General features: G+C 31.9%; 1 protein-coding gene across 1 annotated transcript; it reads right to left on the bottom strand.

Annotated features, from left to right (window-relative positions):
- Window positions 1–553: 553 nt before the first annotated feature.
- On the bottom strand, window positions 554–5,141 carry LOC110999355 (forkhead box protein E1). Its single transcript, XM_022268368.2, has 4 exons — window positions 4,870–5,141; window positions 2,275–2,491; window positions 1,839–1,914; window positions 554–1,321 (listed from the first exon to the last, which is right to left on the bottom strand). The coding sequence occupies exons 1-4, from the start codon at window positions 5,136–5,138 to the stop codon at window positions 1,257–1,259; spliced, it is 627 nt and encodes a 208-aa protein (XP_022124060.1). The 5' UTR covers window positions 5,139–5,141; the 3' UTR covers window positions 554–1,256.
- Window positions 5,142–17,973: the final 12,832 nt, after the last annotated feature.

The following is a 17,973-nucleotide window of genomic DNA, read 5'->3' as shown; positions in this document are numbered from 1 at the left end:
ATCTTTTTTAAAAGTTAGTTTTATATATTTTACTCGTTTCGATAATATTTATAAAAATTAAACGTCATTTTGTCAATCTTTTCGAGTTTTCAAATAATAAAATAGATATTAATGTTTATCTGTCGGATACATTAAATATTTTTGAGAATGACTTTAAAAATAAATTTCTATAAATAAAAGGCTATGGTTATGTATGATTAAAAGATCGTTTTTCTGTGCTTTTCAGTCCATAACAATAATTGTAAAATCAAAAGACTGCTTTTGAAACAAATGCATGAAGACAAATACAACAAATTTCAATGAACAAATAATATTTTTGTTAGCTCTTCTCCCGACTACTTTTATTAGAGAGTTACTGTTTTAAGGAATCTTTCACAATTTGAATGTTATGCATAGAAGCTATTACTTTTTAAGTCAATAAAACAAAGTATTTATAGTAAAATGTATTACAAACTAACATTAAATTAAAACATTAATTTTACATGAGATCTTTGTTATGAATAAAACTCAAGGCAATATTAAACAAAAACATTATTTACATTTTGCTGTTGGGCATTCCAGGAAGATATTAAAATTATTAGAATTACATATAATTGCAAAGTAAATAATAGACTATTTGCATTTATTGTACGAGTGGTGAGATCAACTTTGCTAAAGTCGACACGCCAAGTTAATTTCAACAAAGTTTCCTAACAAGCTTTTACTTGATCTAGACAAAGGTAAGACTAGACAACGAAAATTACATGAACCATTAACTATACGTTAATTATGAAGACCTACAAAACGTCAATGTAAACGTAAGGCAAAAAAATATTTCTAGTGACGATGTGTTGCTAACGCTAATCAAATTCCATTGCTCGTTTCATTAAAACAATTGACGACTATTTTTGGGGGGCTGTCGACTGTCCCGTTTGTAATTGACACGTGCTGATAAAATTTAAAGTAAAATAAATCAACCTTATTCAATCATTCACTGTTACATAAACATAATTTGACAACACAAGCGAGTTACATAAATAAAATATAAGATAATACAAAACATGCGATGAGAATGTGATCCAGCTGGCGATCAACGATGAAATTGACAAATGCGCAATAGATCGTTTTTTGTTTCGCAGTAATCGCCCATTTCTACTTTTTAGTGTCCACTTTTACAGTTCTTCAACAGGTTAGCTGGTTTTTGCACCTCAGTTACACAAAGCCATAGAATTTGTTACCTAAGTTAGTTAAGTTATGCTCTAAAATTGTATGAAAACTTATAGGCCAGTGATGAGTCCACACTCGCGCACCACTTGCTCTGCAGACACGGGGTTAAGGAACACTGAAAGTTGAAAATATACTTTTATATATTTGATTAGACAGAAACATGAAACACTCAACGTATCTACTTATAAAAGAAAAGAGTGATTGTATGATTATTAAAAAAAATATGATAAATAATTTCGATGCCAATGTTTTCGTTTCCCATGTTCCATTTTCTTTTTATTTCACACACACATATACAAGACGCATAAAATACACCACCATTTTAGTTGGCAATACACAAACGACACGGGTGCCTAAAAAGAATACAGCCAACCAACCACAACAGTGATGCAGATAATAAAATACACACTATAAGCACAAGGAAGGACAAGAAGGACTCCATATTTAAATATGAGCTTTTTTCTGTGTAAACCAAAGCATAAAAGCAAAGCTTTAAGCATAAGATTTATTTATTTTAGGACAGGAGACCCCTCTTAATACAAACTCCCAGTTTTTATAACGAGTATGTGTTTCTTTTTAGTTAGTTTGTAAATTTAATTTAAACAACACCACTCGTAAAAGCAGTAACTTACTTGCCCCTCCATTGAATATGTCTTGATCAGGAATTATACTCGCCGCAGCAATAGCGGCCTCGTCTAGTACGATCACCTGAAATTTATGTTTCATAAATTTAGTAAAAGTAAATAAACAATCTCACAATAGATACGTGGGATACTTGAAATTTGTTGCATTGATCATTCGATATCTATCGATATTTTCAATGAATAAAAATAAGATTTTGACAAAACTTATGTAGCGGATATAAACACCATTAACTTTATTTAATCTAGAAAAGATAAGTTCTAGAAAAAAAAATATCTTAAACCTTAAAAAAAGTCAATGATACGCTTTCTTTTCTAAGTAGCTTTTTATTTATTAACATAACAGACAATTGACAGACATACTCCTCAAAAACACTTTCTAACTTTGTTGCTGCAATCAAAGTCTAAAAATCTTCAGTAAAATTACCTTGGGGCACTCAATTATATGAGCTTCCAATCGCTCAGTCTTCTCTTGCTCTCTCCTCTGTGGCAGCAAGTCTATTGCATTGGCGGCTAACGACCAAAGATGACCAGCTCCTTGTGACGCCCGCGCACCCTTGCGGAAGTGAGGGTTGATTGACAAGTTGTGCCGAACTGAGTTTTTCCAACGCTCATCATTCGCTTTGTAGAAAGGAAAGTGATCACTGTAAATTCAAATTTATATAAAACCTTTACGGAGGTAATAATTTAGTTCTTTTCTTTTATATTTAAAAAATCAATGTATGTTAATAAATCATTTAAATGAATAAGATGTTATTCTTTCAAGTAATTAAATTCCGTGTACATATATCGTAACATCCAAGTACCAAGAAACCTAAAACTTAAATCATATTTGACTTAAAACCTAGTATTCGTTTATTATCTCTTCTTATTTAGTACGCAATTAATACCACCATTAATCCTTCCTTAAAACTATTTGTATACGTAGAGATCCCCTCATGTCAAACGCTACCCAGCCCCGCGATCAGTGTCAAACCGCAAGACGGTCCCACGCTGTGACGGGTACGGCACGATCGATTTTGCTCAATGGGGCAAGGGCCGATTTGTCTATTAACCGTAACAATCGAGGGTTGATCCCACCTGTACGATTAACAGCTGTTTAAATGGTTAAGGGATCAGTATAAGTTAACTTTTTTATAACTTAACATTTTTAGGTAGCAAATAAATTCTAGATAAAGTGAAACGCACAAAAATTAAAACATATCTTCTTATTTACCTAGAGTTCAGTTCCGGTTATGTATGACTAATTTTATAAATTATTTTGGCTATTATTAGCTTTTGTTTTTTAGGGGAAATAGTGGTATTCCAACAATGACACAAGTATTAAAATTGATGTAATAGGTAGTACTAATAATTATTTGTATAAATAAAATAATGTTTGTAAATATTCTTCGCATAAAACGATAATATTATAAACGTTAGCATTATCTGTAACGGTTAGTCAACGCTTAACAATATAGTTAATTCTCTAATCGAATTTAACAACAAGATTACCGATTCGTAATCAGTTGTGATACAGTGAGCTAAGCGGATTTGTATGGATATTAAATCTTTTATTAATTTATTATCTATGTTTGAACTAGTTATCTATGCACATCGATTACTATGTCAACGAAATAAATAATAATCTTTCCCATACGTACCTAATATATAAATCAGAATTCTTATTATTATGTTAAGATACATTTATGAAAGTGTGTGTCGAGTTAAAAATTCAAATGCCAGTTTCTATTTTTTCGATATGAGGTAAATGAGTGGTTGCCTGAAAGAGATCGCTAGAAAGCGATACGGCTGCCAGTTGCTTTGCGTTCATTTAATTATGTTCAATTTTTATATTGTAATGTAACGAAGTGTGTCTGTGAAGTGTTAATAAATAAATTACTCAATTTAATATTTCATGGGTACAATCAATGTACAAAAACAAAAGATTTAACAAATAATAACCAAACTAATTTTAAAATTGTATGCAATACTAATAACTTCACAATTTATTTGCTTCTTGAATCGTATAACATTTAACAAAACTAGCCACTCTCGCCAACTCAGCCAGAGTTACAATTTAGTAAATTAGTTCCATTTGTCAGTTTAACAAGAACTGACCTGCTCAAAACCTAATAAATGAGGTTAAGAACCCATCAATTATTCATAATGGTGTCAAAATGTATTTTTCATTTTGACAAAGAGATCGCAAGCCATCACCCCTCACAATGAAAATGTAAAATGTAATAAAAAGCCTACAAAAGAACTGAAAACCTGCAGTGTAATCGTGTTATCATTGTGTTATACCCGAATGCTTGAAAATAACGATTTCGAGCTGAAATTTAGGATTTTTATGTTTGTCCGTATATCAGATATCAGTATAAATCTTATAAGCAGATTTTATATTTTTATAACAATAAATGAATGATCTTCGAGTCTTTGATGTAGTGGTGTTACAAGCGATTCTTAAACTTAATATTATTATTATTATTAATTTGATCCCTGGCTGTGCATCTAGAGAATTTTCGTTTGTACAATAAATACTTATTCGTACGGTGATCGAAAAAGTCCTCGATTGATCGATTGATCGATGAATCGATTGGGCCTTAGTCATTATATGGAAACTATAATGACTAAGGCCCAATCGCCTAATTCCATTAAAAGAAAAATGATGTACCTTTAATAGATGCATTAATGTGATCATCATAATTAATTGCAGGATAACGAGGCTTTGTAAAAAATAAAATAAATATAAAACTTTTACCTTGCTCTGGTAGTAGGCTAACACAAATGACCACATTTAGATGATACACCAATGTTGATTTCTTAACGGTTCTCTTAAATAAATTAAAATATTTTATGCCATTATGAAGCCAACGTGATATATCTATGAGGCCATGGCTGTATACATACATACACATGAAAACACCAGTTTAATTACAAAATCATACAATAACTTATTATTACTATACTAGTATTACTATACTAAGAATTACGTACATTATTGAATTATTTCTCTAAAATACAAAAAATAAACACTCACGAAATCCATTGATAAATTCCCGAGACTGTAAGCTCCCCTCTTTCTCTCAAAGCTCTCTCGATTAGTTCGGGATATGTGTACGGTGGTTTCTTCACAGTCAGAGGTTCCTCAACGCGCACCTCATCTTCAGGCACCTTCACATTAACAAGCGCGTCCAGTCGAAAATTAAGGAGCCAAGCCAAACTAGCGCAGTCATTGTCATCGTCAGGAATCTTTGATAATTTTCTCCTGCGCCACTTCGCTTTATCGCCGACCGTTCTGGTTGCCATCACTGACAGAAAGCGAATCACGGGGGTTCAAATGCGGCGTGCCAGCCAGTGCTATCGCCACAGATAACCTCCGTGGTAACGAAAGAGGCCATGCTCGAAAAAGTTTGCATATTATTTGAGCCTGAAAATAAAATATGTATAATAATAAATATAAAACTTACTTTATATATAAATACATATAAAACTTAATTGCTTTAATGTAAATTTATGCGCTGATTGTTTGCCACGGACTTTGCCTATAAAAAAGTAATAATCACAAATTTTCCACTATTGGTTCATATTGTAAATGTTGAGAAGCCAAACCTAGAATTCAAATAAGATAAAACTTTAAAATTCTATCCACAGTTCAAAAACGAAGGTTGATTGTTATTGAGATTGGACGTTAGAGAATTCCTATCAATATTCAATCCGTTTAAACATTCCATGCATTCTAAACCATATACTATACGTTTCATTAAAGGCAATCTTTTAAATTTGTTTACAAACTTCAGTACAGTTACTATATCGATGTTGAAAATTTAGTATGACGTACAACTTCCAGTTTAGATACTCCAAAACCAAGTTATATCTAAAATCGTATTATCTTTATACATATTAGTTGTGTTTCTGCACTAGCTGCTCTGAATAAACTGAACACATCCTGAAGGCGTAGGTTCGATCCCCAGCTGTGTACCAATAGTATTTTGCTATATGTTCGCATTCACCACTCACTAGTACGACGAACGCAATATCGAGGGAAGCATGCTTTGGCAAAACGGCGGCGTATGCCTAGTTAGACAACTAAATGAACACGAAACGCATGCAAAAATCTGAGGCTCAGTCTATAACCACTTTTATTCATGTTACGTGCGTATTTACTGAATTCCTATACATCGGGTCTGTACATCGAGACCAAACAACGTACTATATGGCGAGAGAACGAGGTATTTGCTACCGCGTCTATTAATAGTCTAACCAAACAGATATTAGATAGCCTAACGCTAACTATCATAAACTAAAAATTAAAAAACTACTTTTATATGCATTTGTCGCGCTCCTAAAGACTGCTATGGTTACATTGATACAAACCTAATGGTTTCTAATGTAACATACTGTGATATATTATATTATTTTGTAAAATAAAGGAGAATATGGAATATGTTATGATGAGCCATGTCAGGTATGCACTTTAAACTCATTACTTCTTTTATAAAAACGAATCATGCAGAGAATGTACGAAATCGTTCTTGACTTATCAAATTCGATTTGCGTATTTACCACGTTTTACCACAAACAAAAACGTTGTCTATACAAACAATATATTTTAATTGGATGAAAATGAAAATGATCGGTCATTCTAGGTTTTAAAAGTTTGATGATGGCAAAATCAAAGCAAATACCTTTTTAAATCAGATTATAACGATCATGTTTCAGTTTCTCGACCACTGACAAACAGCGCCCTCTGTTCGTCTTTTGTTTTACGTCAGTGTTTTAGCTATTAGCAATAAACTCACAGGCCAGTCTGTCTGGGGATTAAGCAAACCGCCAATCGCCAAAGCGCGAGTTTTGACTTTGAAAAAAGAAATAAAAGCCGTCCATTGAACAGTGATCGTGAAAAAATCCATGAAATCCCCTCGCTGGCGCAAATTGGAAAAGTAATTGAATCGAACAATATTCGCAGTGGAATGGACAGTGACGTGGAAAATCATTACTATTTTCATACAGGGCAAATCACTACAATTATATTCATGTTTATAATCAATGTCTACAGTATTCGTTATATTGGATTTCACTCTATGGTTTGTGGTTTTTTTTAATACAACGTGTGTTCGAATAATTCATAAGTTAAAATTTCCATTGATAAATTTGTAAGAATCCAGTGTCCATGCGATGGTCTACTGAGGGGTTTTAAGCAGTATAATATTTTATCTACAACCTTATATGGTCCGAATTCATTAACAGTAATCACCTAATCTTATTTTGTTTTGAGCATTACTAACATCAATAAAGACAGGCATTTATTGAAATGATTTAAGTTTTAATAATAAATATAAAATAATAATAAATAATATATATTTAATAAAACAAATAAATTTTAAAAGATACATTTTTAGTATTGTCTTTTATTAACATAGCTTTGCACATGTACATCGTAAAAATTTATAATTATGTTAAATAATTATAAGTTTTTAATAATACATAGCTTCAAAAACATATAACATATATATAATATTTTAGTTGTCATTATTCTATATATATAGAATAATTACAACTAAAGTTTTCTTTCCGTAATGATAACTAAACTTTTTATTACATTACAGCATACGGTAAAAACCTATATTTACAATTCATCATACTAACCGTACAGTTGAAAGCAAATTAATTGGCTGTAAACAACGCATAATTTATACGCTTTCAAAATACAGTATTATAGCAATTTACCACATTTCATAGACTAGATGCGATAACAAATATTATATTCGTTAACTACGGTTGTGACCACAGATGTGAAATAACAGTTCAATTATAATTTGAATTACATCCGTGTGGTAACACCAAATGTTAAAATACATTTGACAAAATTATTCAATTTTGGTGTAGCCATTTGTGGTTTGACTCCAAGTTGTCATAATGCGGAACGAAAAGTTCTACATATTCGTGTAGCATATTGTATCAAAATATAACTGGATTCTGAAATATAAAACAATGAGGAGATGGTGTGTCTAGCTACGAATTGTGGACGCGTGTCAGGCACCACAATCGGACATATTTGCCGATAATTGAATGAATTTTGGGAGTAAGGTAAAGGAAAGGTACCAGTCTCTAGTACCACTGGACGTCGTATAAATAAATAATAATATTACTAGTAAATAACTTATATATTTCGCTAATTTCTGATTTACTTTTTACATTAGCCTTAATTGAAACTATTTTCAAAAGGAAAATCGCATTGCAATCCCAGGTAATTGAATTGCATCTCGATACATTTTGTTTTGTACTCAAGAATTTCTTAGCCTTTGTAGTTCAATTAAGGTTACAAAATGTTAGTAAAAGTTAATAACGTATTTGTTCCCATTTTTTACTATGTTAGTATAAAAAATGGTATCCATGGCAACAAATACCTAAGTACACATTTTTAAGGCTAAATTCTTTTTATAGACTGTACCTGCTTTAAGTATTGTTTCACAATATCCTCTATATTTGAATATATTTGTTGTCACCTGCAGGATGACACCCAATCAATAAATGCGTAACCACTGACCCTTCGTAGAAAGTAAAAAGTATTAAGTTCATGTCATATGCTATTTGAAAAATAACACTAACACGAAAAATCATCCAGGTAATAAGTTATTATATGTAAATTCACGTCTATATAAATATGTGTTTATCGAGAACATAAAAACATAATTAGAAGCTAAGTTGTTGGAAATATTTACCTGTAAAACCCTTGAAAGATGAATTACAAGAAAAACGGGTAACTGTGACGGCCCTGCGCAGGTGCCCGAACCGAAACATATTGCAAAAACCCTTCTTTGTGTACGGGACTAAAATGCTTACATAGTCCATTATCTCTTACTATAGGGTGAAGTGATAATGAAAGTGGTACTATTATAGCCTACGACTATTAGATACCATAAAATCGACTAACTACAGTTCGGTCGTGAAAATACCCTCATTATTGTCTTACGCTAAAAGTTTATAATGTCAATAGTAATATTTAAATTTTATACAAATTACCTATACGCCTTTACGTATAAATTTTTCATATTAGAGATAAAAGTATAATGCATCATTAAGGGTGAAATTATTGAAATCGATACCGTAGTTTTTTATATTTTATTATTTATAAATACAAAAAGACATGGTTATATTAATATAGATTTCCAGGATTAAATTAATTTCCTAGTTTTTTTTTATACATGTGGATAACGCTTTGACGGGATCGGGGATCACAAAGCATAAGTGGTAGACAAATATTATCAACGAGTTTTCGGTATTATAAAATTCCACAGACAGTTCATAATGCTTACTTCCCTTGAACTACGCTTACATATACATAATTAATCTATGACATGTTTTAGATACGTTTATATACCCAGTGCACATGCGTGCATTTGAGTGTTAATATCATTTGTCTTGAAAGCAACGCGGTTCGGTTCATTTACTTGTCTTTGAGTGCATTATCTTTGGGCGCAGCGCAATAGAGTATTAATTTATTAAATCGATGTACAATATGAAATAGTAATGTAAAGAGGTGTATATAGCTTGGTATAAGTTATCATATTTTGAAGGCTATTGGAGCATAATTTTATTCAAGTAACAGAAATTGGTATAGGTGCATAGATAAATACAGTAATTTTCCAGGGCTTGTTCGTTTACTCTTAAATAGTGCGCTATATTTTGTAATGCAGTCTTCGTCTGAACCGGTTTTTTTAAATTCAATCCTTGAGCTCGTTTTGACAGAGTGGAATTTTTTTTTATGATTTAGTACATAGGGCACTATTCCGGAAAAGGGAATAGTCTCTATAGGATATCATAGCAAAATGTTTGATATGTTGGTATGTAGCAAATAACGTAACGTATGTAGGTACGAAACGTAAGAAGTGCGCGGGGGCAGCTAGTTTAAAATAACTATTGTTTATAAAAAGCAAAATAAAATCAAATCAAAAATCATTCATTCATATAAGTAACATAAAGTACACTTATGAACGTCAAAAATAAAAGAAATGTAATATTTGTCTTATAAAGTTATTATTACTATACTTAAAAATATTCTTATGTAGTCCAGATTTCAAGGTCGTCATGCTCACTTAATGTCTTTGCTTGTAACGGCATCCATGCGTCGGGTTGCCTCTCTCCCAAAAATTATTGCGACGAGGCCGATGGCTGGCCATGCGTCATACTCGTGGGTGCTACTTGTGGTGACTGGTCGGACTTGAATTTGTGTATGCAGAACTTATGTTAGTTATTTTGACGATGAATTTGCCTGTTATTTCAGCCTATTACTGCCGACAATCCCCTTTCTTCGTTTTCAAGGAAATCTTTGTTTTTTATTAATTAACTATTAATTTATTAAGATGTTATTTAATATGATTGACGCTCCTAAGTGTACAATGACATCATACCTAAAGGAATAAACAAATTTGAATTAATAATATTTTTATTATTTTTTGCACTTCTCTGTATACTTCCAGTTGCTTGACAACGCAAGCTGGACAACTGGAAGTATACTAGATAATAAAATAGTAAGAGATAATAAAATCGTTTATCTTGGTAAATTGACCCACTCATAAGAAATATAGCCCATGGGCCACAGGAGTGCTAACTTGGCTCAAGTTTTTGTGAGCTATTCTTTCTTGTCAGTTTTTTGTGCTGTTCTTAAAATTACCTTTTTGTCGAAAAATGTAAATAAATTTCAAAAGCAGTTTAAAAAGTTTTCGTAAATGTTTAGATTATTAAAGTGGAGGAAAGAAACGAAATTTCATTTTAAAGTTCGTTGTTTTTATTGTTTAGTAGTTTTCATGATCGATTTCTTTCAAGTTGTTGGATACCGCATTATCGATCTTTCATAGTTTTAAAAAGGCTTCACGGCTAGGAATAATAATAAGATCGTAAAACCATAAGTGACTTTTAAAACCCTTTCCCTTTCCAAGTCCATTACATTTTAGTACTAAGAGACTTCGCGTATATTCTAGTAAATCGATAGGCACAAAGGCGTGGTGAAGCTTCTATCGCTTTTATCCAACCTCAATTCTTTACTCTAAACAAATTACACGTTGCAAACCTTTGGTTCAAAGGTTTTGAATAATGTAATTAGTTAGCTACATTCAGCAATTTGAAATTAGTTTTAACAAAGCATTTAAAGTGATGTCTTTAAAAATATAAGTTCAAGTCACGCAGTCATTTAGAAAATCGTAGTTTACTAAATAATATGTTAAGAAAATTATTATCAATTTACGAAAAACGCTTAGATACATTATATACGTGGGTCACACTGAAAATTTTTAGAACTGGCCAGAAATATTGCTAATGAAAACTTTTTTGAATTTCAATTTTAGAACTGTTTGGTAACCTGGTAGTATACTACTGAATTCATTTGTCATTTGTTTTTCTGAATTGGCATGTAACTCTTGTTACATGTGAAAATAAACCTAACGCAAGAAAAAAATTGGTTAATTCGGCTTAATCAACAAAGCTATGATAGGCTGCGATTAACATTTCTTAGTTAGTCTACCTTCATGTCCTAGCCCCATCTTGTGCCACTATTTACAATTGTCCTATAATATTTTGACACTTTATTAATTTTATTAAAAATCAAAAGTCTTTTGTTCTTTTTAGGCGTCTTGTATAAAGGAGTTGGATTGCCGCACCATTCACATGTTTACGTAGCCTATTTTAAGGACCGATCTGGTCGCCAAACTCCAAAAAAGTACATTGTTTCTTTCCATTCTTCTTCATCATTAATGAAGAAGGGACAAGGGAATAAATATATGGTGGAGTTAAGTAGTTTATGTATCCATTTTGATAGATCGATTTCAGATACAAACTGTTGCACCGTTTTAGGACTGTATCCATCTAAAATACTCGTGGCCATTTTCATTTTAATGTACCATAACGTACAATGCACCATGCACATTGTACCGAAGGACCAAATTCTATTATATAAAATTCTAAATTAAACTTCACAGCCCCAGCTGAATGCCATATGTCAACACAGGCATTATCAATTGTTTATAAAGAAGCGATTTGTTGAATTGACAGTGGCGAATACCTTCATATCCTATTATCTAATACAATATGAACCAATAAATGTTGATAACACCTGCCTATACCTTATATTAGGCAGGTAAGAAGTTAATATTTGCGGTGGAACTCTCTCGGAATATTGATAGTACAAGTGACAAGGATTCAACACCAGCTCTGTCTGGAATATCGAATGTTATTATATTAACCGAGCTCTGATCGTTTCCTTCGTATACTAATAAGTGTGGATGGTGGGTATTAACATGAAATATGTCATTATCCAGAAATATTTCCTGTTTGATAATACGTGTACATTATTCCACAACTCCTACCGCAGTGATCGTATATTAGTCATAAAAAACAACGTAGGAAATGTCAAACAAGTAGGCATGCCTTAGATGAAAATTCTATTAGTACTCGGCCGAAATACTAATAGTCTTCTATAAATGTTAGAAATGTATGGCTCTTTTTTACTTAAAGAGATACAGCGCAGTACTTATTCAATTACTTTAAATTAAATACTGGGAAAAAATAAAGATAAAGAAGAAGAAAGTAGTTTATAACATTTAAATATCATAAATAGCGCCATGTAACCGTTTTCCCTAGAATCTAGTTTGTCCAAGAAATGCCTTTAAACCTATAATTAGCAATTTGTTCAAGACAGGTCATTTATTTCACAATACGAAATATGTTTTATTAATAAGTTCAAAGACTTTGTACAATGCGATAGTATTTTATATATTAGTAAACTCCCACAAAGGACGGCAACTAAAATAGGTTTCCATTGATACTGCCCTCATACTCATCATCTCAGCATCCGTTTGGCCCATACCTTATAATAATTTTTTTAATAATCGATATTTTTTCTTTCCGCTGTTTAGTTAAAAATACGACCACGCAGCTTATTATAATTAACTATAATAAGCTGCGTGTATATAACAGTATATTTAAAACTGCAATAAAATGGTACTACAATAATTGTCACTAATATCAGAATTTAATAAAGGCCACTAGAAAAAAAGAGGTCACCCTCAATTGGACGAGTTCATACTATGTATATATGTATGTATGTGGACTCTGATTCCGCACTTAGACCCTCAATAGGTCTGTTGTGCGTGAAGTCCTGGCTAACTTAGTCAGCCTAACTCCTTCCAAAAGCACAGAAGATTCCTGGACATCATTCGTAGTCTTCTCGGAGCGAATACTCACACATACTATATAAGAGGATCTTGTAAGAAATAATTTATAATTAATTTAATATAATTGTAAATCTTTCAAATAATAAATGAGGCTTCATTATTATTTTTGATATATTACATATATTACTTACATTTTAAATATATTACTGCCCGTTGCTAGGTACGTATTTACGTATTTGCGTGTTGTTCTCACGAGTATGTAAGTGCGTGCTCCTATTTCATGCCTCCTGCTGGTACAGGACAAATCTTTGTTTTTAATTTATTATTTATTACTCAAGATGTCATATAGAACATGGTGTAATGGTTGCAGCTCCTTACAAACATTCTGTAAAAAAAACTTGGCGATTAAAAAGAGTTACGGAGAGTTTATTGCTAGTTCGCGCTAGCTCTTCCGTTATACGCCCTTGATTTGAGAACTGGCAGTAAATGTAAAATTAGATTCATTTAATGCATATTTCTTTTTTTTGACATTTATAAGTGTACATTATGTTACCTATATGAATAAATGATTTTTGATTTCATAGGTTTTCACTATTAAAAATTATTATCAACATCACAAAGTCCATATCAGAGCTATAAAATGTATCGAAATCTCATTGGAGTTCCACCCTGTACATAATAACCTCTTGCGAGCTGCCTTGATAGCTCTCAAGTGGCTTTGAAATGCAACCTTCCTTTTGTGCTAATTGTGAACAGATCTTATGTGTAGACAATTAGCATTCTAAATGATAAGCATATTTTGTATTATCTGGCAGTTTATCGGGTTATAAAAATTCATAATTCATAAATTCAAAATTCATTTATTCAATTTAGATGCGTCTCAGGGCATGCTTATGAATGTAAAAACCTTTACAAAATTCGCGATAGAGCAAAACTACGCCATCCGTTCGCAAAACTACCAGGTGGCTTTGTTCTGAGAAGAACGGGCAAGAAACTCAGCAAGTTTTACCCTCCCTCTACATAACAATAATTCAAAGGAAAATGTCATAAATCACAACGTCATTTAAGTTACATAAGTAAAAAATAAAATAAAAATATGTTCTGTGATTTATCACATTCACAATTACATGCATTATTTTTATAATTTCATTATTCAAATCTGCGACAAAAAGGAGTTATAGCATATTATGTTGCGACTTACAAGTTATTGATAGAATAGAATATATAAGAATAGAATAAGCTTACATATATAACTTATAGGGCAATTAACATGTTGCTAGTAATAGTAACAGAGGTCTTTGATTTTCTTATTTGGAGAATACGTCAACAGCAATTATTTACTTTTTTGCTCAAATCACCCAAACATTGTCTATACTCGAAAACAAAATGCTTTTTCGTGTATGCCTACAAAAAATTAAAACGCTTATGTACTCTACTTGTGCTGACAAGAGGAGAGGGGTATAAATTGCAAAAAATCTGCTAACGGCCCCTAAGTACATTAAAATATATATATATGTTGCTAGTAATTAAAACTGAATATATTATAATCCCAAATAAATTCCAAGAAATCAGCTTAGAATAAAGCAAAAACTCCTTGCAAAATAATTCAGTTTCTAAATATATTATACAAGGATAAATTAAGAGACGCCTCGGCGTTGCTTTGAGGACCAAGAAGCTGTTTAATTAAAATCTAAATGGATTTACTCTAAATTCATGAACCCTATGTGTACAAAGGTATTATTCTTTTGTAAGCTAAAATAATATATTAATATGCAAATATATCCTGTGAAAAACTTAAATTTTCATATTTAAATATTTATTAGGAAAATTTTGTGGCGAATAAAACCTTCGTTAACTAACCTCCTTTGTATCTTTTGCTATATTGTCTGTGTATTAGGAATAGTTTAGACATAAATTTTTTTATTAATTCATGTTCAATTAATTTTACTAATCTTATCTTTTAGTGTGTACTTGAAACCTAATATTATTCAGACATTATTTTACTTTGATGTATTACATAAAATTGTGCCAAATATGTATATATTAGCATTTGTGGTGGGAAAATATGCACATATTAGAAGAACGTAAAACTTAAAACTAGTCGACTCTGTTTCTAGACGATAATATTTTTTAAATGTTGTTAACATTCACTTAATACACGCTTATCACAGTACCAGAACGATACCAGAAGCGAAACTCCGAGCGTTTTTTCTAGAATACAAAGGCTGGCTTGATGCAAATATAATATAAATTCAGCACCTAATAATGGAATAATTAAATTTGAATACTGTATTTATACAGTATCCAAATTTATTTTGACAAAACAATTTGCTATTAAATTTACAGTAGACATGGGTCTTATTGTATTATTCCACGAATTCATTTATTGTTAACAAAATAACTTCATTTAGTGTTAAGTGGACTCAAGTTATTAGAAAACTAAGAACGTTTGAGTATTATCGACTTTATATTCTTCCATTGCTTCTAGACTACGCAGATTCTACGAAATTATGCAAATACACTATTAAATTGATTGAAAATTAATTTTCATCGTAATAACAAAGTATTTAGTAGTATAATAAACACACTTTGTAGTAGTACAATATAATTTAAATGGATCCTATTGTAAATTAGCTACAATAACCCTCGCGATTATTTAACGGCTCATTTTGATGAGAAACAAGATGGCCGACCATTAATTTTAAATGACTATCTCGTGCCATTAAAACGAGAAAGACACGGAACATTCAAAATAATTAATTACACCTTTGAGATTACGAGCCCTGATATTTGAAAGGTTATTGCGTAACGTGAAACGTTTATTGCAACCTACTTGCTTTATAACTCTTTAAAGCCTCAAAGTTCCAACAAAGGCACAAAAACCAATGATGTTTCCTTTTGTATTGGCCTCAGATATTAATTTAATAAACATGTGGTAATAATAGACAAGCAGGTGATCGGTACTGTGCCTGACATACGCAGTCAATCTTTGTGAGATATGCCGGTTTCCTGACGCCGTGAGCAGGCTTGCTCTTGCCATTTCCTCTATGATTATCCAGTACACTGTGTTTATTCGCTTTGTACTACGGGCTTATAAAAATATAATAATTGGCCTTTTGTTATTAGTTCAACAACATTGAAAAAGTACATTTGTGAAATTAATTGTATATTGGACTAAGCTCAAATACAAAAATATGTTTTATGTTAGCATTAAAGGTTAATTTTTATTTTTGAAAAAAATTTACAGATTCTTTCTTCCAATACAGAATATTGTGTTTATGCAAGAAGATGGCAGGACAGTTACTGCCAGTTAATGTCAATTCCTTTTTGCCTGTTGGCTTGGAAAAAATTAGACAGCAGCGCCCTAGACGCAGGATCCTCCTTCACCATGACAATACTTTAGCTCCGCAAAATGGGCTGTTGAATATTTGACTGCTGGTATCGAGATTTTTTTTTTTAATAGAACAGTGGGCAAACGGGCAGGAGGCTCACCTGATGTTAAGTGATACCGCCGCCCATGGACACCCTCAATGCCAGAGGGCTCGCGAGTGCGTTGCCGGCCTTTTAAGAGAGGAAGAATAAGGCCGGCTTCGCAGATTCAAGGTGAAAGTGAACCGCGCTTAGGTTTGAGATAATGAGTCATTCGCCATACAGTCCTGACCTCGTGCCCTACGACTTTCATTTATTCCCAAGAAGATGAAATTCGAGGTATTCGCTTTACTAAAATGCCATAGAAGAGACCCTTAAGCGTCCACTGCTTTTCTCAGTGGTTCCATCGAATGCGACCTTGATTAGAGATGAACGGAGATTATTTCGAAAACAATAAATGTATTGGCTGGTTTTTTTATTTATAAACATTTTTAGTATTACCCACGTATAAGTATTTTGATGTATTTATGGATTCATTGAAGTTTAAATGCAAAAGCGCGATGTATTCATTTATTATTCATATTCTTTTGGCGACCTTCGGGTTACCATAAATTTGTAAATTTTTGTAATAAACAGATCTTTTAAATTGTATGCCTCTTTTATCCAATCCTAACACGCCTATGTGGATGGATGAACTCCGAAAACAAGTCTTCGAAATTTTTATTACACGTTTTTATTTTTTTATTCTCATATTTACTGTTTAGTACAGTTGAATATGTACAGCGAAGTATTTAGTCACCCACAACACAGGGATGCTCCTAGCGTGGGAGTAGCGTCTGTTTATTATGATTCAAGTATACACTAAACTAGTCTGTTAGAGCAACCATTTATTTTATTAAATAGTAATATTATTAAGAAGCAATTCCCTAGCGCTATGTGCGGTGTCGCCCTATTGGGCGCTGTCATAAAAGTTTAAAATGGGGCTGCACTTATCATAAATATTGATAACACACAGTAATGCAAAGAGAATATGGAAATGAATTATGCAGTTTAAATGTTGTGCAAATTAACTGTTGTTGCCTCTGGCAGAAGGACCAGTGCTGTGAAACATGTCTGCTGTTAACATAATGCTGAGCTTACAACCACAACACACATAACACACATAAAATGTGCCTTATTCTTTTTTCCACATTTTTTAATTTTTAATTTTTTGTAATGAAATGTATAAAATACTGAAATATACCTCTTTTTTCGAGAAGAGCATAACACGAATGAAAGCAGTACAAATACAATTTTAAGTCGCCACGTCATATGAAGATAAATAGAATCGGTTTCCAGCGGATCCGAGGGGTTTTTGCAACGTCAAGTAAGATCCACATAAAATATGACGGGACAAAAACTGAATTAATGGATGCAAATGTCTCTTATATTAATTACATTCACTTGTGCGACTGACGGTTGATATTTTTTGAGCTTTTCTACTGAATCCGCTGCTGATTTATAAAATTTAATTGACGAGAAAGTGTTATTAATATTTACATTTAAAATCAGAATAAGGCCTGCAAATGTTTCGTTTTGTTTTTAATCAATTTAGTAATATTTAT

The sequence above is a fragment of the Pieris rapae genome, chromosome 18, assembly GCF_905147795.1.
Source record: "Pieris rapae chromosome 18, ilPieRapa1.1, whole genome shotgun sequence".
NCBI classification, from domain to species: domain Eukaryota; kingdom Metazoa; phylum Arthropoda; class Insecta; order Lepidoptera; family Pieridae; genus Pieris; species Pieris rapae.
The sequence above is the reverse complement of the archived record's forward strand: the minus strand, read 5'-3'. Positions and strand labels throughout refer to the sequence as shown.

What these genes read in the sequence shown, in the direction of transcription:
- LOC110999355 (XM_022268368.2), bottom strand. Translation starts at nt 5,138, where the DNA reads ATGGCAACCAGAACGGTCGGCGATAAAGCGAAGTGGCGCAGGAGAAAA. An exon ending in GGAATTTATCAATGGATTTC is followed by an intron (nt 2,492 to 4,869) that starts GTGAGTGTTTAT and finishes TTGAATTTACAG; the next exon opens with TGATCACTTTCCTTTCTACA. An exon ending in ATATAATTGAGTGCCCCAAG is followed by an intron (nt 1,915 to 2,274) that starts GTAATTTTACTG and finishes CATAAATTTCAG; the next exon opens with GTGATCGTACTAGACGAGGC.